We start from the raw sequence: 25,620 nt of genomic DNA on the forward strand, positions 1-25,620 counted from the left end.
GAAAAGAATTTCTACTAAAAGTATCAGATCTACTTAGTGCAGCGAATACATCAGCATTTATATTCTTAGCTTTTCAAACACTCAATCTGCATACAGTTTTTTAATTATCTAAAAATTCTTTACAGTTTTTATGGGGGCTTAGGCTAAAATCATCATATGAAGAGTGCTGAAGCACGGGCAAATAGTGGATCCAAGTGGTGGGTGCCAATTGTTTGGGTAATGTCGTGTTTAGGTAGAATTGGTTGACTGGCCATCAATTCACTGGTCAGGCAGAATCTGAACCAATCTCTCTCTCTCTCTCTCTCTCTCTCTCTCTCTCTCACACACACACACACACACACACACACGTAGAGAGAAATATATGTATATCTACTTTAGTACTTTACCATCTCTCTACTTTTTAATTTCTCATAATCAAAAGCTTACTCAGAAGTTAGCATGTATATGCTATCAGGGTTGAGATGATTATGATGAATTCTCCAAGGTGATGATCCTCTTGATGATCTTCCACAGCTTTCTTGAACTGTACAATGGCTTTTCAGAGAAGAAGGGTGAAATTAATTCCAATATTAATGCAATAGAAATTGAGCTTAGACAATTCAAGAAAGCTGTGTAAAATTACCGAGAGGGTTTGATGATGATAAATATACACACACACATATATATATATAGCTCTCCCGCGGAAGTAAGAGGCTTTTTACATGGTAATTCCGCTACAGATTTCATTCTACTATCTCCCTTTGCATGTTATTATTTTTTCGCTTAATTTGTTGTTTGTTTTCTTTTTCTTTGGTTGCTTCAAGATTTTTGTGGCTTCCTTTCAATGAGAGGAAGAGTATGGGTGGTTACCAAAAAAGGCCGCAATAATAAACTTCGGTTTCACTTGTTCTGTATAATTTTTTTAATAATTGAACTCGTGATGTTATTATTATTATTTTTTTTCCATTTCGTTGCAGTTACCAATCTATCAAGTCATGTCATAAATAAGCTACAGGTTAAAACATTATTTCAGAGACCCTTTTCATCAAATCTTCCTTCCGTTTTCTTTGCAGCATCTCAGATGATCGATATGATTCATATATCTCACAAACGGGCCGGAACAGTTAGCTTTCTTTTGTTTTATCTTCTTACAGACAGTGCAAGCGAAACATTCACATGATGGAATGATTACAAAAAAACAAGGTGATTGCACATGCGATTGATGGTTGATGGTCGCTGATCGAGAACTGAAATATCTAAATAAATGGACATGATGTCTTGCAGAAACTAGTTTGAATTAATTTGGCCCTGGGAGAGGTGAAAATTCTGCATTAATTGTACGAAAGAGGACGAAGATGGGAAGTGGGCAGTGTTATTGCTTTGCATTTGTTGGAATATTTTATTAAATAGGCTGAAATAAAGTGATGTAAGTTGAGAATTTGAAAAGTGAAAGGTTAGTGGGTTAATGGAGGAAGTTTTAAGAATTAGAAAATGAAAAGGTGAAAATAATGGTGGAATTCAATGTTTTGTCCCAGAGTAGTATAAAAAAGTGTTATTCCTCTCATTTCAAACACACCAAAAAAAGTTGCGAGCTTTTTCAATTTCTTATTTTTTTTTCTAGTTTTTAAAGTTTTCTTTTATTAGAGTTAAGACTTTATTTAATTCGTTAGAATAGAAGAGTGGTGCCTCTCTTGCTATTCATCTGTCATTGTATCCTAGGAAACAAACGCTGTTCAAATCCTTATGCACCCGAGTGAAAGAGGCAAATCTGTTTTAAGGAAACTGTGTGTTACACAGGCCTCGACATTCTTCCTAAGGTTGTATTCTTCGAATCCCATCCTATCATTTTGAATGATTTCCTATACGTAATCAAGTTATTGGTATTGTTAATTTTATTGTATTGTCTTTTTATTTTATTGACAGTTAATTTTATTGTTTTATATTAAAAAAATTTGTTATTTGCGGTTACTAATATAATAGTTGATTATTTTATAACAATTTTTTTTTTTTATAACAATCTTAAAACAGATTCGACTTTATTAGTAATAATAGTTTATTTTGTTAAAAACATTGTGTTTTGATATTCCCAAAGGCTGCAATCCTTGTGCAGTAAAAGTGTGCTGGTGAAATTTTAATAGTACGATTTAGAGAAATTATGACTAAGGACATTGAATTTTAAGAGGGACCGTTTGTGACCCCTCCAGTGTTTCCTGGGAATTATCTTTTGACTACTGTTCAAAAATTCACATAATAATTTTTTAGTTTGGATTTTTTAAGAAAATGACATCCGAATCAAACTCTGGTGATGTGTCGAACCAAGTTGTGGCTCCCACACCAACTCATGTGGCACCGGCCTCTATTCCTATGAACCATGCGGAAAAACCATAAAAATTCAGTGGAATGCATTTCAAGAGGTGGCAACAAAAGATTTTTTTCTATTTGACCACCTTGAATCTTCCGAGATTCTTGACTGAGGATACTCCTACGCTTAAAGAAGATGAGCACGATGTTCAAGTTATCAATGCTGTTGATGTTTGGATACATTCTGAATTTTTGTGCCGAAATTATGTCATGAATTGTGTGACAAATTCATTGTACAGTGTGTACGCTTCAAAGAAAACGGCCAAAGAATTATGACTCTTTAGACTGTAAATATAAAACTGAGGATGTTGGGTCCAAAAAGTTTATGGTGGGACGATTCCTCAATTATAAAATGATGGACTCAAGAGCTGTTATCAGTCAAGTGCAAGAGATCCAGTTGATTTTACATGAAATTCATTCTGAAGGGATGGTGCTAAGTGAAACTTTCCCAGTAGCTGCCATTATTGAGAAGCTACCTCCCGCATGGAAAGATTTCAAGAACTATCTTAAGCACAAGCAAAAGGCGATGAACTTAGAAGAACTCATTGTTAGACTTCGGATTGAAGAAGACAATAGAAGTTCTAAAAATTGAGGGTTTACTCCTGCAGAAACAAAAGCAAATGTTATGGAGCATAGTCAGAGTTCTAATTCTAAGAAGATAGGGAAAAAGGCCAAGCTGGGGCCAAAAGGAGGCATCTCTAAGAAGCCAAAAAAGTTCCAAGGCAAGTGTTTTAATTGTGACAAGATGGGTCACAAAGCTTCTGATTGTACATTGCCAAGAAGAAACCGAATCAAAGAGGCAAATGTTATGGAGAATATTACTCAGGATGTCTCTGACATAAGTCTCTCTACGGTGGTTTCAGAAGTGAATCTGGTTGGGTCTAACCTAAGAGAATGGTGGCTTGACACTGGAGCCACTCGGCATGTCTGCTCAGACAAAAGACTATTTAATTCCTTTGAACCAAATGAAAATGGGGAAAAGTTATACATGGGAAATTCAGCTACTTCAGAGATTGAAGGCCAAGGAAGGGTGGTCTTAAAGATGACATCTAGGAAAGAGATAACTCTAAACAATGTTCTGTATGTGCCAGAAATCCATAAGAACCTGATGTCTGGTTCTTTGCTGAACAAGCATGGTTTTCGTATAGTTCTTAAGTCAGACAAAGTAGTTTTGTCAAAGAAATGAATGTATGTTGGAAAAGGTTATGTGAGTATGGGTTATTTAAGCTTAACGTTTGTTTCGTAAAACCTAATAGCATTAATAAGAGAAATTCTTCTGCTTATTTGCTTGAGTCTTCTTATGCGTGGCATGGTAGACTAGGACACTTTAATTATAATACTTTGTGTAAATTAATTAACTTAAATCACATACCTATTTTCCAAATCGATTCCAAATATAAGTGTGAAACTTGTGTTGAGGCAAAATTGACAAGGTCATCATTTAATAGTATTGAAAGAATCACAAATCCTCTTGATTTAGTTCACAGTGATATTTGTGACCTAAAGTTTGTACAAACAAGGGGTGGCAATAAGTATTTTATTACTTTTGTTGATGATAGCACAAGATTATGTTATGTGTATTTGCTAAAAAGAAAGGACGAAACTATTAATAAGTTTATTCTTTATAAGAATGAAGTTGAGAATCAATTTAATAAAAAGATAAAGGTGTCACGAAGTGACGGAGATGGTGAGTATGAATCACCGTTTCGTGATTTCTGTGCACAACACGGAATTATACACGAAACTACAGCACTTTATTCACCTCAGTCAAATGGAATTGTTGGGCGAAAGAATCGTACTTTGAAAGAAATGATGAATGTAATGCTATTTTGGGTTGTCTCAAAACATGTGAGGGGAAGCTGTGTTGTCAGCTAATTATCTTTTAAATAAGATACCTCGAAAAAAGGAAGACAAAACCCCTTATGAATTATGGAAAAGAAGGAAACATTTCTATAAATACTTGCAAGTATGGGGGTCTCTTGCCAAAGTAGCAGTACCGACACCAAAGAAGGTAAAAATATGTCCAAAAACAGTTGATTACATCTTCATTGGCTATGCACATAATAGTGGTGCTTAACGATTTCTTGTGCATGAGCCCAAAATCCCAGACATACACGAGAACACGATAATGGAATCTAGAAATGCATCTTTCTTAGAACATGTATTTCCATGTACATCCAAAGAAGGATCTTGTTCATCTAAACGAACATAAGAGATGATGGTTGAAAATAGTCAAGAAGTTGAAAATGGACCTAGACATAGCAAAAGAACAAGGACAATAAAATCCTTGGGTCTAGATTTTCTAACTTATCTGTTAAAAGATGAACCTCAAACATTTGAAGAAGCTGTGAGATCTTCAGAATGACCTTTTTGGAAAGAGACTATTAAGAATGAAATTGACTCTATCCTACAAAATCATACATGGGAACTAGTGGATCTTCCTCTGGGATGTAAAACTCTAGGATCCAAATAGATTTTCAAGAGGAAAAAGAAAGTAGATGGATCAATTGACAAGTACAAGGCTAAACTTGTAATTAAGGGATACAAGCAAAAAGAAAGCCTAGATTACTTTGATACGTATTCTCTTGTGACGAAAATAAATTCCATTAGGATGATACTCGCGATTGCATCTTTGCGAAATCTAGAATTACATCAAATGGATGTATAAACAGCTTTTCTTAATGGAGATTTGGAAGAAGAAATATATATAGAACAACCCAAGGGTTTTTCTGCCTCAAGGCAAGAAAAGAAAGTTTGTAAACTGGTCAAGTCTTTATATAGATTAAAGCAAGCACCAAAACAATGGCATGTAAAATTTGATAGTGCTATGATGGCTAGTGGCTTCAAAATCAATGAATGTGACAAATACCTCTACGTCAAAGAAACGAATGATGGTTATGTCATTTTATGTCTTTACGCTGATGACATGCTCATTGTTGATAGTAATGATAAGATGATCAAATCTACCAAAGATATGGTGAATTCAAGATTTGACATGAAAGATATGGGTTTGGCTGATGTAATATTGGGAATTAAAATTTCAAGAACTTCGGAAGGACTTATTTTAAGTCAATCGCATTATGTGGATAAAATTCTTGGAAAATTTAACAAAGATGATTCTAGCTTGGCTAGAACACCTTTAGATATTAGCCAACATCTATCAAAGAATAAAGGAGAGAGTATTTCTCAATTAGAGTACTCAAGAATTATAGGACGTCTGATGTACTTAATGAGTTGTACTAGACTAGACATAACTTACATAGTTGGTAAACTAAGTAGATACATGAGTAATCCTAGAGCTGATAATTGGAAAGCAATAATGAGAATACTTAAGTATTTATGGTAAACTCATAGTTATGGGCTGCACTATACTAGATATCCAATGTGCTAGAAGGATACAGTGATGCAAACTAGGTATCTAATATAAAAGACTTAAAATCTACTAGTGGATATGTGTTCACACTGGGAGATATAGTTGTATCATGAAAATCCTCTAAACAAACTGTTATAGCCAGATCCACTATGGAATCTGAATTTATTGCTCTGGATAAGTGTGGTGAAGAGGCTGAATGGTTATGCCAATTCTTAGAGGATATTCCAAAGTGGCCAAAGCCCGTGCCAACAATCTATATTCATTGTGATAATCAATCTGCAATTGGAAGGGCACAGAGCAATATGTATAATGGTAAGTTTAGACATACACGTCGTCGACATAATACCATTAGACAACTACTCTCAACATGAATTATCTCTATTGATTATGTGAAATCAAAAGATAATTTAGCGGATCTGCTAACCAAAGGGTTAAATAGAGAGGTAGTTGAAAAATCATCGAGAGGAATGGGACTAAAGCCCATGAAATAAGTTGATATAATGGAAACCCAACCTAATTGACTGGAGATCCCAATATTTGGGTTCAAAGAGACAACTTAATTATAAAGACTTAGATAGATCATTGTAAGAGGTACTCTCAATCCGTTCCTATGATTAAATGAAACAGTATTGCCCATAAGTAATAAGGTTAAGCGAAAGCTTTTAATGATTCTTATGCGTCGGGTTTCCGAGCAGAGTAATGCGGGTTACTCTTAAAGAAATCACCTATGTGAGAAAGAAGTAGGGTCGCTTCTAAAGGGAATTGTATAGGGCTCAATTCTTAAGAACTTCTCGCAGAACTAAGGGTATGTTCATGGCCAAAACGAACATAATAATGAGAACTGAATAATGTCAGGGAGGATTCTTGTGTGAACTATGTCATCATTTACATAAATGACAAATTAGTTCAAGGACTCATGTTTATTAATCAGTCAGTAAAGTAAACATATTTTCATAAGAGAAGGTTCAAAGGGTAACACCTACCTATCGTATGCAAGTCCAACTATTTAAACTCTATCACTGCGTCTTGTGTCTAGATTTGTCAAATTTCATTCATGTGGGGGATTGTTGGAATATTTTATTAAATTGAATGAAATAAATGGAATGAAAGTGGTGGTGTAAATTGAGAATTTGAAAGCTGAAAGGTTAGTGGATTAATGGAGGAAGTTTTAAGAATTGTAAAGTGAAAAGGTGGAAAAAATGGTGGAATTCAATGTTTTGTCCCACCTTGAGTAGTATAAAAATATGTTCTTCCTCTCGTTTCAAACACACCAAAAAAAGTTGAGAACTCTTTTAATCTTTTAATTTCTTTCTAGTTTTTAAGGTTTCCTTTTTGTTGGAGTTAAGACTTTATTCAGTTTGTTAAAATAGAAGAGTTGTGCCTCTCTTGCTATGCATCTGCTGTTGTGTCCTGGAAAATAGACGTTGTTCAAATCCTTGTGCACCTGAGTGAAGAAGGCAAATCTGTTTTAAGAAAACTGTGTGTTACATAGACCTCATCATTCTTCTTAAGGTTGTATTATCTGGATCTCGTCCTATTATTCTGAAAGATTTTCTACACATGATCAAGTAGTTGGTACTGTTAATTTTATTGTATTATCTTTTTATTTTATTGATAGTTAATTCTATTGTTTTATAGTAAAAAGATTTATTAGTTGCATTACTAATATGATAGTTGATTATTTTATAACAATGTTTTTCTTATAGCAGCATTAACCCGTAGTAATAGTCAACACAGAACTCAGCCTGATAATTTCCCAGCCAAATTTTAACTCTTAATTATAGCATGCTAATTAATGAAAAAAAGAGAAATATATAAGACTTAGTGGGGTTGTCATATTCATGTACATATATGTTATCGACCGCCACAACTTCATCCCTACTACTATCACATCACAAGACGAGGGCAATTCTTTATTAAAATTAAAATATTGATGCATTGAAATGGCAAGATTCTTCCTATGATGGATTGCCATAGAGACAAGTGAGGTGTATAGTGAAGTCCTTTTGGCTCAAGCTGGGGAGACATTGTTTTTTGTCGTTTTGTTCAGACTGAGAGATCGATGCTATCTCCGGTTCCTTGCTTTCATCCAGCTATATCTCACAGTACAGCTACAGTTGAAACTAATATCTTGATCTCTCATAGAAGAAAGAACAAACATATAAAATCTTGGTGATATATGGCTGTCTCAACTATGCCCAGCAAAAATCTTACAGTAGTCAGCAAGCCAACTCATATTCATACATTATCATTATTATGAATCTATTTCAAGGAGCAAGTACTAATTCTGCTGAATTTCGGATACAGTTATGGCGTAGAATGTTGGACCTTGAAAACGAAAGCAATTCACGAGCCAACCTTCTAATTTTTTCATCACTAAAGCAGCTGCTTCGTTTTCACTTCTTTCATTATCCCCTTCCTGACTGCACCAAAGAGTTGAGTACACCTGACACCGGAGACGTGTGCCTTAAAGAAGAGATTCTCTAAGCCCATGAACAGAAGGCCAGGCCCATTCAATATTAAAAAAGGTGGGCCTTCATAAAAAAACAAATCTTACATTATTCTCATCCCTGTCGTGAAGCTCAATGCAATTGCTCAAGAAGACTGGTAGGTAGGCGATTTCTTTTTGTTTTTTATTTTTATTTTAATTAGATGAAAAATAAAAAAGGTTGGGGTGAAATTTATTTTTGGACACTCTCTCTTTTTGTGCAGAGGCCAGAGACTGACCAAAAGGACAAAACCGAAGCAGTTGGTGATGACACGTCTCGCACGTGGCTCCATCTCGACACGCTTGTTCTAAATTCGTTTGTTAAACGTGCACCGTCGTTTACCACTGACTTGCCCAGGAATTCAATTTTACAGTTTCATCTACCTTCCGATCCGATCACACAAAACTTTTAATCAAATGCTCAATTTTCGTTGACAAGAATAAAGTTGAAAGGCTAAAGTGACGGTGACGTTGACGATGCAGAGTCGGAGTCCACCGAAGCACAGACACGATGGGACTTCGCCGCTGCCTTTGGGGATGGATTGGAGCCCTCCGCCTCGAAAATGGGTGCGTTTTACCCGATTCTTTCTATTTCTGTAATTCCTTGTTAACCTTACTATCTTAGTTATACTTTTGACCTTGCTTCCTGTAAATTTACAATGTAAAGTTTGATCGAAATTCTGTTTCAGTATAAATATAATTGGTCAATAATTTAATGGTTTCAAGCAATTCTCTATGATTGTTCAACTATTGTCGGCTAGTGTTTGATTGGCCAAACGTGATTAGCATTGTATTGGCAAATTGTTGTATCATATTCATTAATGTTCAATTGAGCAAGGATGTTTGATTGGGCGAGACCTGATTAGCATTGCAGTGGAAAATTGTATTTTGTAAATTCTAATATGTAAGTTCAGTTTTCATACCTATATCGTGGCTACTGTAGGATATGTACTGGCTTAATTTTTTTCTAATGAAGCTTCTACCGGTCTCAGACTGATTTGATAGTTTTTATTGTTATGCTTTTTTTTCCTTAATAGTGTGGAAGTGTATAACATAGCAAACTTAGAGGTTGAAAATGCAGATAGAGGTCATTCTTGAAAAACATTGACGGGGTGTTGGTAGAAATGCGACTTACTGTACTTGGAAAGAAATACATATAGCACCTTTTTCCATTTATGGGCATTTTGGCCAATGTCATTTTGCTTAAATATGCTGATTGGTTTTTCCTTGTTTAGAAACTGTTTGCCGTCTAAAGAGTTTTAATCCTGAATTCTAATTTTTATTTTTACAGCACGGGCGAGACACTGTTTGGCCGCATGATCATCGCACAGGATGGAGTTACTGTGTCACAATACCTTCGTGGGTTGTCTTACCAAAATCAAGAGATTCAGATCCTGTAGTGGTACTCAAATTGAATGACCCTCCAGTATTTGTCTATACCGAGGGTTAGATGTTGTATTTATTCTATCTTTTGGGGTTTAACAATACTAATTTATTTTCAAATGGTTGAATTTTTGTTTTCTTATTGGTTATATTTTCTAGTTGTACAAGAACAAAAATTTTCTTTAGCAATAGGCAATGCCTTTAGCTTTTGTTGTTTGAAAATTTTCTAACCTTTTCTAAACATTAAATGTACTTGGTAGAGTTAATATAAACGTAATAGGCGATTTTTCAATTATTTGGATGCTCACAATTCTTTTACAATTGTAATCTGGCTTTATACATGTTTTATGTTAACATTCTTAAACGGCAGTTTTACAGGGTTCAGGTTGGTTTACAATCGCCAGAAGGGATTACGACCACACGAGGAGTCTTGAGAAGATTTAATCATTTTCTGAAGTTGTTTAATGATGTAAGTCTATATATATTTTTTTTCCCACATCTGAACTTCCGTTTCTCTCATATCCACAGGAAATTAACATGCACTTTGGTAACTTCATTGATCTAGCATCTTTATGGAAATAGAGTGCTTGCACTCCTTATGTTTTTTGAACATTTAATGCATTTCTTTTAATGCAATATTTTTTATTGTTATTTGTTTTCTGGCAGCTTAGAAAGGCATTTCCTAAGAAAAATCTTCCCCCGGCTCCACCTAAGGGACTGCTGCGTATGAAAAGCAGGGCACTTTTGGAAGAGGTAGCTAATGTGTTTTAGTCTCATCCTTTGTTTGCATTAGTTATATTGCTATGATTCATGGGAAACTTGTAGGAAAAGTAGCTGTATCATCTGTGTCTAACACTCCAATCTACAGTTAAGAAAATATCCATTTAACCTGTAAAAAAACATAGAATTATGAGTGTGCTGTGATTCATCCAGGACTTGAATAATTGAAGCTCTTTCTTTTTTTTTATACTGTGACTAATATTCTTAAAAGGCTTAGTTTTGTTGCAGAGAAGGTGCTCTTTGGAGGAGTGGATGACAAAGCTGCTGTCAGACATTGATTTATCACGAAGTGTTTCAGTGGCATCCTTTCTTGAACTAGAAGCTGCTGCGAGGTCTTGTACGTGCCATTTTACTGCATTACGTGTAATTTGAAGCAATTATCTTGTATTCTACATTTCTCTCTCTCATGAACGTAAAATATATAATTGATTCACTGTAATGATTTTTAGTATACCATATTCTTCTTCATCGAAATAATACAAGTTGTTATAATTATCTTGGAATTTCACCTTTTGCATTATTTTTTCAGCATTTCAAGATGTAAACCGCAACTCATCAGAAGCAAATACTTCTGGTAATAGCACTGTTCCTTCGCTTAAAATGCCTACCCATTCAAGCTCAGCTCTTACTGCTAGTTCCTCAGTCACTTCAGATTATGGTAGTGATACTGCTTATGAGACATCTGAGGTTGGAACTCCAAGGCTAGGAAGGGATGATGGTTCAGAAAATGGGATTGAGGATCTAACTTTGGATGAAGATTTGACAAGTCCCATAGAAAAGCTAGTGAAGTATGGTATGTCCAATATTGATGAGGGATTGTTCATGGGGCAGACTATTCTAGAGCAGCTTGAAGGTTTTCCTAGGCATAAAACACATGCCCGACAACCTTTCAATAATGTTTTAGGGAAGGATACACATAATGGGAATGCTTCTAAAGCTTCATTTCTTGCTGGTGATGGAATGGACCTTTTCTCCGAATCAGAGCCTGCTAAGGTAATAGGTCACACACGAAAGCTATCAGCTGAAAGTGTTAGAAGTGACACAAGTTCTTTAAGAGGTAGTGAAATGTCAAACTCTGGTGTTCCAAATTCATCTATTGATGGCTCTGCTGACCTTCATGGATGTGCTGAGATTTCAAGTACCATGGAACTTGGCAACACAAATCTGCAGTTTTCAGGTGATGGACAAGTAGTTATTCCAACGGATCAACGCCATAAATTGAGTAGGACTCTTTTGACAATGGAGCGAAGACTAGTAACTGCTAAAACTGACATGGAGGATCTTATAGTCAGATTAAATCAAGAAATAGCTGTAAAAGAATACCTTATGACAAAGGTATCAAAGCTATATTCCTTTCTGGATCTTAAACTCTGGTTGTGTTGCTTGACTGTGATCTGTAAGTAGACGTACGTTATATCTGGTTTCTGGCTGGGTAATATACAATCCAGATCACAATGTAGCTAAGCAAATGTATCAATATGTTTATATTTCAGTATCCTTTTTCCTTTTTTAATTTTTTTTTTTTTGCACTTTCAAATGTCGAAGTCAGCCTTTTGGGACCTATGCAAATGCAAGAATTGTCCAACACACAAACTCTACCACTCAAAGACTTGCATAATTGCTGGTATTTTGAGCTATGTGGTTGCATAACTGCATTAACGTCTTAGTTGTGTACTCTTTTTATCTCCTTTTAGAGACATGTTAAATGTGAGACCTGGGAAAAATAATTCTTCTGCAATTTTGTTATTTGTTTGCTCATTCCATTACAAAGGTTAAATATTGATTTATCTACAAATATATGAATTATTTGGCATAGATAAACTATTTTAAGTATTAATTGAATTTTCTTTTATGCGTGAAAAAAATTACTTCTGCACTAAAATAAGTCCGAAATTTGAGAAAGTTCAATTTTTACAACACCTTACTGACTGGCCATACAATCATTATATATATATATATATAATGGTGTTGTTATAACCTTTTGCATCTGTGCAGGTTAAGGATTTGGAAGTGGAACTTGAAACTTCTAAACAGAAAAGCAAAGAAAACCTGCACCAAGCTATTTTAAATGAGAGGGAAAGGTTTACACAAATGCAATGGGACATGGAGGAGCTGCGGCGTAAAGCTTTGGAAATGGAGTGGAAGTTGAAGTCAAGACAGGTTAAATATTTATTGATTGTTTGCATTCTCTGAAAAAATGAAAAACTGCCTTTTTCAATTTCTTGTGGAAAATTTAGGTAGAGAAGATGTTTACCAGTGAAGCGTGAGGAAAAGAGGGAAATGAGAAAGGCAGCCTGAGAATCTGTCTTATACCTCTTAATTCCCATTTAATTCCACCAAAAAAAAAAAAAAAAAATGTAACTTATAATCAATTGTTTTGTGGTTCCATTTACAGAGGGAACTCATATGCATGAAAATTTGATATGTTTTTCTATGGCTGAAAAGGAACACATAATGATAAAGCTAATCCATTGTGGCCTTTAAATTGAAATAAATGAGTTAAAAGTCTTTTTGTCAATTATGATTCCAATAATGATGTGGGAAACCATTACAGGATGAAAAATCAGATACAGAGACAACAAAAGAATCCACAAGCCAGGAGAAAGATGCAGTGTCACAGGAGTTGGATGCTACTAAACAACAACTTGAGATTTTGTCAAAGCAATATGAAGAGCTGGAAGTAAAGTCAAAAGCAGATATTAAAGTTCTTGTTAAAGAGGTTAAATCTCTCAGAAGTTCACATAAAGGACTGAAACAAGAGCTGAGTCGAGCACTGAATGAAAAATCTGAGACCGAGGTATTTGTTACTCTTCTAAATAATTTGTTATATGTGAAGTTCCTTTCTAGAAGAATTATTATTCTTACAATGTGGACTTATATCGTTTAAGATTCTAGATATGTTAAATTAGTCAAAGCCTAAGGCAGTTTATCTAGTATGTTACTACTTAAATTATTGTTGTGGAGCTTTACAGATTCTTTATTCAAGTCAGATAGATTTTTGTTTTACTCCAGTTTTATGAACCTTCTTGCTCTAAATTATGTAGTTTGTTATTATTTCTCTAATGTGACAGAGAATGAGAATAAATCTTTAATTGTGTTTCATAACTATTAAGTTTCTATAACATTTTAGTAATCCTTTCAATCTGTTTCAAGATTTTACTTCTAATTTGAATCTAAACGGTGGAAGAAATATTATGCGATCCTGAACATGGTAAATTTCTGTAGGAACTCCTTCAGCAGGAAAGAGAAACAAGTGACAGAGTAAAAACTGCTAGAAAAAAGCTGCTACATAAATGCAGGATTCTTCATAGCCGGTTTCAGGAATGCAATACTAATCTACTTACTGAAAATCAAGATAATTTTATCTTAGAATCTCCTTCACTAGCGGATGCTTTAGAGTTGTTGACTACATCTGATGACCAAATTGCCCTCCTACATGCAGAGGTAACTTTTATATTATACCAACGGTTTCTTGTTTATAATTATTGAACGCCTATCTGGATTTTACGGTCTTGATGCAGTTTGTTCAAGTGCTGGGTTTATTCGTATTTTTTCTATATTTGAAGAGCTGAAAATGGCAAATGTTAATATCTGTAGCTAGGCTCAAGAATTTTATGAATAATAGGTTTTATTTCTGCCAACATCTTAGTTTAAGATGACTGTCAAAAGGCCAAGTTGCACTCTGGTGAATTGGGTTGTAGATTTAGAGTTACAAAGGATTTGTTGTCTTGTGAGATAAAAACTGAGAAGACAAAAATATGAAAGTGAAGGATATTTCTCTTTTAACTGGTTTTCGTTATTCTTGTATTCTTTTATTTTTCTTCATGACTAAGAACAATTTCTTCAAAAAATTGATCAGGCACAACAATTAGTAGAGGATGATGAAGCTGCTTCTCATGACGGCAATGATGATACGGTAACAGACGAGGAGTTGAGGAAAATGATAACAGATATCTTCATTGACAATGCTAAGCTGAGAAAACAGGTGAACTCTGTGATTCGTTGTGCCCTCGTGTCGAGAAACAATGATGAGGCTGCCTCAGAAAACAATTCACTCAACAAATCACCAGAAAGATGAAATGAGGATGAATATTGTATTTTTTTTTTTTTTTTTTTTAGAGTATAATGATGCAGTCCTTCACTTCTAGAAACACATGGGAAACAATCATTTGCTGTTTCAAATGGTTGATGAGGTCACGAAAACCAATAGTTTTGTGTTGGAATTTTGTGATCCCACATATATAAAGTCTTTAGAAAAAAAGTGCCTCTTACACTATTTGTTGTATTCCTGTCCTGTGATGAGACTTGAATAATTAGTATGAACATGAAAAGAAAATTATTAATGAAGTAGTACACACATTTCTTTCGAATTTACTGTGTTCATGTAACTTGCCTTGGTGTTATAAGTTGTTAAAAGGTATGACCATTTTGCCTGATTGTTTATTAAAAGTAGCGATAGAATGGTTAAGTGGAAAAGTACTCTCAGCCTGCCGACAAAACATCCAAGAAAAGAAACGAAAGAAGTCTGAACGTGAAGAATTAATGGGAATTTGACCTTATCGACATCTTTTTAGAAAACCGCAGCCATTTGCTTTAGGAATATTTGATGAGCAAACAAATCTTCCTACTTGACTTATTCTAGACGTCGGTAATCGCCGAAATTAATATTCATGCATACGAAGTGTAGATATTGAATCCCAGATATCTAACAGAGAGACAAGACAAAGGATGATAATTTCTTGAAATATTGCAAATTTTTTTTTCTAATGCTTGCTTCGTTTGAAACTGTTGACGGCATATAGCAGCCTAAAAGAAGATACATATCACAAGAAAAAAAGAATCATACAAATGAGGCTTGCTATGTTTAAACATAGTGACTCAAAACTTGGTAAGAGGTAACCAATTGCTCGAGCATCATTTCTTTTGCTCCAAGTCAGCCCAAGCATCCTCTCAATCACATAGAATCTGCAAAATCCCCATTCACATTCACATCTGATGATCAGTAATTCAGCGGTAACTTAAATCGGAACACCAGTAAATAATGTTTTTTTTAAACCAAAAAACAAAATATGCAGGGAAAATGCTGGCTTTATATTTAACTTTTTCTTTTTTTTTTTTGGCCCCAGGAATCCATCAATTTCAAAATCATCAAAAGTTCTCTGGCTGGTTACAACCATGAAAAGATGTATGCATGCATTCCTCCAATATCTCAACAATGTACAAAAACAGAAGAATATCAAAGGTCAATTGAGGTGGGCCAAGATTTCCAAACAAAAAAGCATTGATGCAATATGCTTCTCTGTAAAGATGAAATATATTCTGTGAACTTTATATGCCTCCAATTGCAAAATCAAAACACATTTATCTTCTCTACACCTTTTAAATCCAAAAAATAAAGTTTAACTCAAAAAGACCAATAATGTATTTTCTCTGCATTTCTAAGAGTAATCATAAGTTAAATTCATTCCAAAAGATAGCCCGTACCATAACAATAATTATCTAATTCGCGAGGCTCCACAAGAATGTAAAGAGGCGTTCCATTAAGTCTGCATTGCCCCTGAGAGATAAACCAATATCAGAATGCAAATCATATGATTATCAACTCTACAAACTTTGGTGCGAAAAACATATACAAAATGTATTACCCAGCAATACTTCATGAATACCTAATATAAGACAAAATACTGAACTCTCAAAAAAATGGAAAGTTGCATTCCACTGATATAACATGTGAAACATTTACTTGAACAGAAATCAGATTTTTGTGGTGTTCCTAGCTTGAATATGGAAAGCCTCAAATGAAAAAGAACAAAAACAATTGTAAAGATCAGTCGAAGTAAGTTCCAATCAAGTTACCCACAAAATATATTCTGCAGCATCAAAATAATCATTTCCTCATATTTATATCAAATTCTCATCAAGGCAGAAACATCAAAAGAAACATAAAAGTGTTAATAATGAAAATAAACAAAGATGGTTTAAGCCTTACCTTGGCCTCAGGCAACCCAATAACACAAGCACATTCTACAACTTCAGCCCCCATGCGTTCTTAAAGCACAAAAAAATTCATGCCTAAATAAAGTAGATTTAAGAGTAGACAAAATAATAGTAGTAAACAGAAAACAAAGAAGATAGATAGACCAAAGGTTCCAAACTTACCCAAAAGTCTTACTGCTGCTCTGAGGGTGCCCCCAGTAGCTACCAAATCATCAATTATCAAAGCCCGTTCACCAGGCTGAACGGCACCAACATGCATCTCCAAACAGTCAGTTCCATACTCCAGCACATAGGCTTCAGAAATTACTTCACCTATGCATTCAACATTCCAAGTAAGTTCTTAGATTGGAAAGCACGGAGACTATAAGAACAGAAAGGCTTTCAAAAAGGCCATTCGTATTACAAATTAAAACAACATACCCGGCAGCTTTTTGGGTTTTCGCAAAGGAACAAACTTGGCACCAATGGCTAAAGCAATTGATGGACCAAACATGAATCCTCGAGCTTCCACACCTGCGCATAAAATTTCAAATATAAATAAGAATGCAAACAAACCCAAGAAAACCAATCCACAGACTATTGATTGTGGATCCACAACACAATCACATTGCGTTGTTGGCATCAGTACTTCTTATGAAACCATGAAATCAAATACAGACATGCATGTGCATGTTCATTTCTTTAAATGTCAACAAGCTAAACTCCTACTTGAGTCTGATCAAATCCTCAATGAACTTTTGTAACATATTATGCCAAGTGAACAAAAATGCTATTAGCCATGTATCTTTTGACTGTGGTTAAGACTGACATTCAGTTTTCCGACTAGCTAGTTTCTGTGCAGAAAAAGAACTGCATTCAAATTTTTGGAAAATGCCCAGCCCAATTACTCTCATTCTATAACCGACCAAAACGTTGCAATCCATGAAAGAACCTGCCATAAGTTAACTGAAACAGCAAAACTGTTCTGCTAATGACAAATATTTCACAGAGAAAGTCAGAAAGTGACTCAAAAAATGAAAGCGCAAAAAAGTTGAATAAAACAAGCAATTCTCTCTATATTTTATTTTCCTCTTCTTTTTGATATTTTGGAATTCCTCAATTTTTGCTTCCTTTATGAAAACTACAAATCAAAAAACAAAGTTTCATAAAGATAAATTTTGTATAAAAGCTTTTCAAATAGACCAAAAAGAAAGAGACTTGGTGATGTGAAGGAAATATATATAATGAATAAAATAAAATAAAGTGCAGAAACAAATGGATAATATAGTACCAGCAACAACAGAAATGTCCATGTCTCTGTAGCGATCGACAAATATGTCCACCGTGTCCTTGAACGCCTTATGATTCAACAACAACGTTGTTATATCTTGAAACATTATCCCTACAAAGAAGAAAAAACATCACCCTTTTGACCAATGATAAAACTATNAAACAAAGTTTCATAAAGATAAATTTTGTATAAAAGCTTTTCAAATAGACCAAAAAGAAAGAGACTTGGTGATGTGAAGGAAATATATATAATGAATAAAATAAAATAAAAGTGTAGAAACAAATGGATAATATAGTACCAGCAACAACAGAAATGACCATGTCTCTGTAGCGATCGACAAATATGTCCACCGTGTCCTTGAACGCCTTATGATTCAACAACAACGTTGTTATATCTTGAAACATTATCCCTACAAAGAAGAAAAAACATCACCCTTTTGACCAATGATAAAACAATTAAAAAAACAAAACACAAAACAGAAACACAAAAAGTAACCTGGTTTAGGAAAGTGAGGCACCACCCGAATTGCTTCAGAAATGCCTCGCAGCCTTGGGTCTCCTTTGAGTCCATTCTCAGCTGCAAACATTTTGTTTCTCTCCAGAATGAGTGTGGGCTACGAACAACAACAAAATGGTTCTAGTTGTTTATGGAAGTAGATTGATGGGTGGTGTTTAAATGGGTTTGGATTTTTACCATGTTACGAGTTTTCCCTCCCAAACGGAGCTAAAAGATCAAGTCTCTCTGTTTTCTATGCGAGAGAGAAGGTCTGGTGAGTGTATTTAATACCAATATTTTGTCTATTTATGTTGGCCCAACCAAAGCACTACTGCTTCCTCTGACTGTCTTCAACTTTCACGCTCTTCTTTACCACGTCTTTCGCACGCCTCTTCCTGTCTTCTTAACGCTTTTATCTTAAAGTTTGACCGTCAACGTACTTTGAGTTAATTAAAGTCTTATCATAAAGTATGATTTACTAACATTTTTAAAGCGAGGAAGGTGTAGTGAACGCGAAGAGAATGAGATTGGGATAAACAGAAAGATTACACTGTTCAGTGTATCTAGCTTGTGAAACCTACGTCTTCCCAATCTAAAAAGGAAGATTCTATATTACAGAAGCTATTAGTATTAAAAGCAACAGTATTCGTTAAATTAATCCCCCAATCTCATCCAACGGCTGTCATTAAATAGCTGGTGTCTATTTTTAGTACTGAGCTGGCCTTAAATGCAATAATAAATTAGTTATTACTGTTGCTTTACCCCTCGGTTCAGGCTTTTTGTAAAGACCGAGGAAAGGGGTGATTTTGGTTATTTACAAGAAATTGACGGCTACTAATTGGCAGAGAATCATGTAGCAGAAGATTTTTAGATTTTCTAGGTGGTCCCTCCAGGCCGTGGTCCATCACTCTACACCTAGGTGACGTGGCGTATTTAACCAATCTGATCAAATTAAAGCTGGCATTGATGATGGATGGATTTTAAAAACGCTTTGATGTAGGGTCTCTAGAGAAACAAATCGCCCCCATCAACTGTTCTAGATTTCTGCCACGTGCACAGATTCGATCTGTGAAATTGTCTTTTACAGTCTAGACCATATATTGTTTCTTTATTGTTGTGGACCCCTTGATAGATACGGTGACGTCATCATATAATATTAATCCAAATTAAAGGCTTATCTCCCTCTCCAACTAACCGCGTTTAGTCCATTTCTTTTTTACGGACACTCCAAGTAACAGAAACGTGTAGGGAACGCGTTTAGTTAGCAAGTGTTGCTGGATGTTTGAATCCCGGTCCCACAAAAAATAAAATGGACGTACCAGATCACTGTTCATGGGCACGCGTGTGGTACTCTGATAAACATAATAACATGATCATTAAGACTGAGATACAACACCTCTCACATCTCTTAGATTACCATATCCCATGTTTCCCATATCTTTTAAGGTTTGTACGGTATGATGAACGGCCAAGATCAATAGCCGTACTATAATTTTAGATCAAGACCGTGAAAATTGATGTTCACCAAAAGATCAAGCGTGATCTTCGCCTTTTCAACTCTGCACGCCAAGTCGAAGCCTTGGCTGAGAGTAGTGATCATATGTGGTCGACCCCGTCACGCGTGCTGTAGGGACCCACGACTCCAAGAGCTTGATTTTATTATTTGACACTTTCTAAAAGACGATTATGTAACATTTGATTTAAAATCACTTATTGAATTTTCTTGATGTTGATATATTTTTTCTTTTAACTTATATGTTTAATATACGTACTTTGATTAATATTCAAAGAATTATCTCTGGAATAAATGATAGACAAAGATATTGATGTTGATTTCAAATGATAATGAGTAAAATAATTGATAGAGATTTGAAGGGGCATGAGATATGATGAAGGTTATATGTAGAGTGGGCACATCTGAGTCGTACCTAATCTCAACTAAATCCTCATCTAAACTTTACTGGTTGTAATCATCAGACAGCTACTTTAGCTTTGATTTTCAGACTAAATATTATTTAAATTTTAATGGATAAATAAAATAATAGAATAGATTTGTTAATGATTAAGCTAATTGTCGTAAAGTGGGGAGATTTGGGCCCTATTTAATTGGGTTTCATAGTACAAGACTGAGCGATATGTTGTTAAAGGGTCTTTATTTTATTTGATTAACACCATTTAAATGGTGGTGGTGGTGGTGGGGTCACTATTATCAGATTCTAATCCCTTCTGAATCATTGTCAAATCCCTTTTGCAGATAAACTTCCGGATATCCTTTAGATTCCATTGTCGAAGTATTTCTTTCGGGCCAGCAATTTTGAGCAGTCAAATCCAACCCAAGGCCCGCCTTGTAGCAGACTGATAACAAGAGGCGCAACCAGGTTTTCCACATGCAAACCAAGAGTCCAAAGATATTAAAACACTTGTATATAATTTTTAATGAAGGAAAAAATCAATTGGAACTTGTCGTTTAGGTCACATAATTTCCAAAGATGTTCATGCTTACAATACAAGTGTTTTGGACTTGGTTTTGTGTAGAATGCAATGGATGAAAGCTTACAATCAAGCTGCATATTCATAGCTCAGTTTCAGTCAAATTCATTCATGAACTGAAAGAAAGACCATCCTCTCAAAAGCAAATTATTTCAATACTGATAATCAACAACAAAATGCTGGGTCAGTGGGTTATAGGCAGGCAGACAGACAGACAGACAGAGCTATGCAAAACCACTTGTGGATTTTAATAGGCCACTATAAATTCCCCTTTTTATCCACAGACATTGCATATGAATGTATTATTTGCGATTGTCTCAATAGTCAACTCACGCCAACAACTGCGAAATCTACACCACCAAAAGAAAATCTATACCATTACACTTTTAGGTTGGATGATAAGATTTTACCCATTTGAGTGGGTTACTGCACAAAGTCCAGTGGGTTATTGCACAAAGTCCCTTGCTACATTTCAGTCCTATAAAATACTCATTTACCATATTTATAATTAACTTCGTCTATTACGTTTATAATGTATTGAATGAATTCTTATAATTAGTTGAGGGATGTACAGACTAATCTAAATATCCCGATTATAAAAAAAAAAAGGGAGAATGACACTTTTCCACCCAAGGTTTGGTGAAACGACCCTTTCCTACCCGATAAGTTTCAAAATGACACTTTCCCACCATTCGTCAAATTTTGTTAGTATTTTCTGTTAATATTTGACTGAAAAGATGAAAATACCTTAGATAGTTTATTTCTTAATTAGTTTATTATAAATTAAAATTTAGTTAAGTCAAAAGTTTTACTCAATTATTTATTAGTTCAAGTGTAAAGAAATATTTTTTTTTTCTTTTGTTTATTTAATTAATTAGGAATATTGATTTTCTATGTTAATTAGTAAAAGTGAAAAATATTATAAAATTATTAGATTATTGAATAATAGTAATGGGATATTGATGACATTATAAACAAATAAATAAATATTAATGTCATTTAACTTTAAACAATTGCATAACATTACTCTTAACTTTTTAGGTGAGAATTAATTATTTTTTTTTTGACTTTTTAATATTCGACTTTTTGACTAAATAAAAAATTTATAAAATCACATATTTAAGGGTATTTTCATATTTTCAGTAAAATATTAATAGAAAACATAACAGAACCTAACGAATAGTGAAAAACTGTCATTTTGAAACTTGAAGAGTGGAAAAGTGTCGTTTCGCCACACCTTGGGTGGGAAAATGTCATTCTCCCTAAAAAAAAAATAATAATAATAATTCTACCAACCATAATGTTGCTGAAATCGACCCCTAAATTTGGTATGAGTAAATCATAAATTTGTTTGGCATATAAATGAATAGTATTTCTCAAGCTAAATAAGTGATTAAATTGTTTTTTATTATTATTATTAAAAGTAATCACACGATCAGTATTAGGGTCACGTGAATTATATACACTGGTATTGACTGATTTCTACACTTAAGATGTTTTGTACTAGAGAAGCCGAAGTCTAATTTGCTCATGGTCGAAGGCGTTCCACGTGTCAGTACAAGGTGCTTCCAAGTTCCATCACATTCAATCCAGAGTCCCTGGATGGCTGGATTCGTTATTCATACTCGGTCGAAGCAATCTAAATATTCTGTTTCTGTTCATAGACTTCATACCACCGTCGGTCTAACAATTATTTTCCTAAACTCAAACGACTTAAATCCAGATGGTGTAATATTATTGGTTACAGCTTTTATTACAATGATCTTAAGAGTTCCAGATTTTTTGGGATTCCGAAATTTAAATACACGTCAGATATATCCATAATTACAAAAATCGAATCGCCGATATATTAGAAATACGCGGCTTGCATATAGCTTCCCTCCATTATTGTGTTTTGAGAGGTGATAATTAAGGGAATGAATCAGGGATTGATGATTAATGTAAGCTGGAATGAGATCAAGAAGTGAAGCATGCCGTTTTCAGCCGTTCTTTCTCCCAATCATCGACCTACTTGTCTTCCGCTTTACTCCAGGGTATGTAATTGCTATTATTTATCTTTTTTCTTTCAAATTTGAAATCATAAACTAGGGTTTCGATAAAAATGATGAATGAATTTGAGATAGGGATGAGTCAACAATCTGTTGAAATTGGGAACCTTAATGTCAATGTCTTAGGTTTTATCATGAGTAGGGAGAAATATATTTAATGGATGTGAATTTGTTACAAACGAAAGAAAATGAAAAGGAAGTTGACAAGTAAGAGTTAGGAGTTTCTTTTGTTGAAGAAAAGGTTGATAATAGTTCGTTTATAGTTGAGAATATGTTTGGTGCAGCTTTGCTTGGTGACGGTGTACCGGAAACAGAAAATACCAGGATTTGTTGTAACAAGCAGGAAAAGAAGAGGCCAGTCTCTGGGGATCACCACTTCGCCGCATTGTGGGCAGTCAAGTGTAAATGATAATGGAGCAACTGAACCTGCGATGATTCTTCTTGAGAGGTTGTTTGAGCAGACACAGAAGTTGGAAGAACAGATGGGGAGAGATTCTTGCCTACCTCAGGATGTTCGTCTGGGGTTTAACCTTGATATTTTGGAATCTACTCTTCAGGGAGCTTTGGCTGCCTTGAAGAAGAAGGAAGAAGATCTAGAAGAAGTGGAAAGAAGGGTTTTGTTGGAGCACAATGAGTTAAACCATGCAAAGGAGGAGTTGCAGCAAAGGGAGCAGGAAATTTCTGTTGCTTGCTCTAGGCATGAGAAGATAGAAGAGGAGCTAAGCCAGTCGAATCTCAAGTTGATTTCTCAAGCTCGGAATATAGAAGACTTAAAACTGCGGCTTAAAGAAAGAGATCAAGAGATTGCTTCTGTCCAGTCTGCACTCTATTCAAAGGAAGATGAACTAGAAAAAATGAGAAATGAATTGGATAGGAAGAGTGAGGAAGTTGCCAAGATAGATTCTGAACTTAAATCTAAGGCTCGGCTGCTGGATGAAGCCAATGAAGTTGTTAAGAAACAAGAAATTGAGCTTCAAAATCTCCGTAAAGCCATTCAAGATAAAGAAGAAGAGCTAGAAGTTTCTCTGACTACTAAGAAACTTGAAAAGGAGAAGCTTAAAGTTGCAGAGGCCAACTTGGAAAAGCGGACCAGCGAATGGTTAATAGCACAAGAAGAACTGAAGAAACTGGCAGAAGAGGCATCTAGACGCATGAGAGAAACTAATGAAACCATGGAAGACTTTGTAAGAGTGAAGAAGCTTCTCACCGATGTAAGGTCCCAGCTGGTTTTTTCTCAGAAGTCTTTGGCATCATCTAGACAGCTAATGGCAGAACAGGAGCAGTTGTTAGAGAAGCAACTAGCAGAACTTGAAGAACAGAAGAAAAGTGTGACTTCATACATGACTAGTTTGAAAGATGCACAAATAGAAGTTGAGACGGAAGGAATGAAGCTTAGGGTTGCAGATGCTCGAAACAAGGAGCTTGAACGTGACTTATCCACAGAGCAAGAGCTAGTTAAACAGTTACAGGATGAGTTAAAGAAAGAAAAATCTTCTTTGCAACAATCAATCCAGGAGTTGTCCTCACTTCAAGAGGAGCTAGAGCAGAAGAATTCTGAATTTGAAGAAACACAGAAACTTCTTAAAGTTAAAGAGTCAGATTTGGTGGAGGCTAAGCTAGAAATCCAGCATTTAAAATCCAAGCAGGCTTCTCTTCAGCTTATCTTGGAGGAGAAAGATTTGGAGCTCTCAAATTCGAGGCAAAAGTTGGAGGAAGTGAATGCAGAGGTTGCAGAGCTTAAGGTGATCATGAGCAGTAGAGAAGAACAGCTTATTCAAGCAACCACTATGCTAAATGAAAAAGAGGAACATGTTCAGATATTACAAGACGAGTTGGATGATACAAAGCTGAAAGTCTCTGAAGCTGAAACCATGATTGGAAGAATTGTTGATCTTTCAAACAAATTGGTTATCTCCATCAAGGATGAAGGGTATAATACATCAAGACCAATTGAATACATGGACCCCACGTCAATGCAGCAAGTTTTGGAAAAACCAAATGATAATTTCAGGTTGCAGAATAAACAACTAGAAACTGAGCTGGAGTTAGCAAGAGAAACCTTAAGAACAAAAGAGATAGAGGTTCTAGCTGCAAAGAGAGCCCTCACAATCAAAGATGAGGAGCTCAACAGTGTTCATAATAGATTAGATGCTCGGGAGAAAGAACTAAAGATGTTGAAGGAAGAAATGCTTGAAGATGCTAGCGATTTGAAGAAGCTTTATGCTTTAACACAAGAGAGAATTGGGGAGAAAAGTGTAGGAGATTTGGCCATTGAAAAACTTCAACTGGAGGCAGCTCAACTGGAAGTTGAAGCTGCAATGAGTGCTCTGCAAAAACTTGCTGAAATGAGTCGAGACCTATTGAATAAAACTAGCTTGAGTATTGAAACTGATACTAATAACACTGTCTTGCCGGAGAGCAGCTTTTATCCTGGGATTGAAAACAATGAATGCATCACTGAAGTTCAAGCAGAAGTTGCCCGGCTTTCAGCTTTGACCGAGCAGCTAGTGAAAGATGCTGGGGTTGCGGTTGATCAGACTACCAGTAGATTTTGTAATATAGCTTACTGACTGTTTTGTTTATTAAATCTGCCGAATGTTTATGGGGTATTTTGTACCATTGTTGTAGCACCAACCATATTGATTATTGTCTGTCAAATGTCAAAGATGTCCTTTGTTTTATGGTCGAGTGATATCAAAAGTGTTTCTACTAAATGATAATGATAATTATGATTTCAAGAGTGTGTTTCATCTAAGTAATGGTATCAAGCGTGTGTTCTCCCACTATGCGAAACTGAATGATGCTTGCGGGCACCAAATAATCTATCCCGAATTGCCTAATCCCTGAATTTTTATATTTTATGTTGTTTGGTCTTAGACCTGGGGTTGAGATAAACTCAATAGGGTAATTTGGGAGTTTAGCTGGAGTGAGGGAACCTGTGGAAATTCTGAAAGTA

The 25,620-nt window shown here is 35.1% G+C and overlaps 3 protein-coding genes across 8 annotated transcripts; 2 read left to right on the forward strand and 1 right to left on the reverse strand.

Moving 5' to 3' along the window:
- The first annotated feature begins 8,426 nt into the window (after positions 1–8,426).
- LOC116138054 (PX domain-containing protein EREL1) lies at positions 8,427–14,734 on the forward strand. 5 transcript variants are annotated; one of them, XM_031423768.1, is made up of 10 exons: positions 8,427–8,768; positions 9,493–9,603; positions 9,955–10,053; positions 10,251–10,337; positions 10,593–10,701; positions 10,894–11,699; positions 12,360–12,524; positions 12,919–13,161; positions 13,590–13,808; positions 14,224–14,734. In XM_031423768.1, the coding sequence occupies exons 1-10, from the start codon at positions 8,679–8,681 to the stop codon at positions 14,440–14,442; spliced, it is 2,148 nt and encodes a 715-aa protein (XP_031279628.1). In that variant the 5' UTR covers positions 8,427–8,678; the 3' UTR covers positions 14,443–14,734. The 5 variants fall into 5 exon arrangements, with proteins under 5 accessions (XP_031279628.1, XP_031279631.1, XP_031279629.1 ...); XM_031423771.1 differs by lacking the exon at positions 8,427–8,768 and having other exon boundaries at positions 9,963–10,053; positions 10,576–10,701; XM_031423769.1 differs by lacking the exon at positions 8,427–8,768 and having other exon boundaries at positions 9,963–10,053.
- A 365-nt stretch (positions 14,735–15,099) lies between these two features.
- On the reverse strand, positions 15,100–18,410 carry LOC116138163 (adenine phosphoribosyltransferase 5-like). 2 transcript variants are annotated; one of them, XM_031423902.1, is made up of 7 exons: positions 18,127–18,410; positions 17,632–17,742; positions 16,782–16,874; positions 16,524–16,673; positions 16,354–16,412; positions 15,849–15,921; positions 15,100–15,329 (listed from the first exon to the last, which is right to left on the reverse strand). In XM_031423902.1, the coding sequence occupies exons 1-7, from the start codon at positions 18,215–18,217 to the stop codon at positions 15,319–15,321; spliced, it is 588 nt and encodes a 195-aa protein (XP_031279762.1). In that variant the 5' UTR covers positions 18,218–18,410; the 3' UTR covers positions 15,100–15,318. The 2 variants fall into 2 exon arrangements, with proteins under 2 accessions (XP_031279762.1, XP_031279761.1); XM_031423901.1 differs by lacking the exon at positions 17,632–17,742 and adding an exon at positions 17,930–18,040.
- A 3,846-nt stretch (positions 18,411–22,256) lies between these two features.
- LOC116138035 (trichohyalin) lies at positions 22,257–25,402 on the forward strand. The gene is made up of 2 exons (XM_031423743.1): positions 22,257–22,649; positions 22,949–25,402. Exons 1-2 carry the CDS (start codon positions 22,587–22,589, stop codon positions 25,232–25,234), a joined length of 2,349 nt encoding a protein of 782 aa, XP_031279603.1. The 5' UTR covers positions 22,257–22,586; the 3' UTR covers positions 25,235–25,402.
- The last annotated feature ends 218 nt before the right edge of the window (positions 25,403–25,620 follow it).

This window comes from Pistacia vera, unplaced genomic scaffold (assembly GCF_008641045.1).
Source record: "Pistacia vera cultivar Batoury unplaced genomic scaffold, PisVer_v2 Contig338, whole genome shotgun sequence".
In the NCBI taxonomy this organism is placed as follows: domain Eukaryota; kingdom Viridiplantae; phylum Streptophyta; class Magnoliopsida; order Sapindales; family Anacardiaceae; genus Pistacia; species Pistacia vera.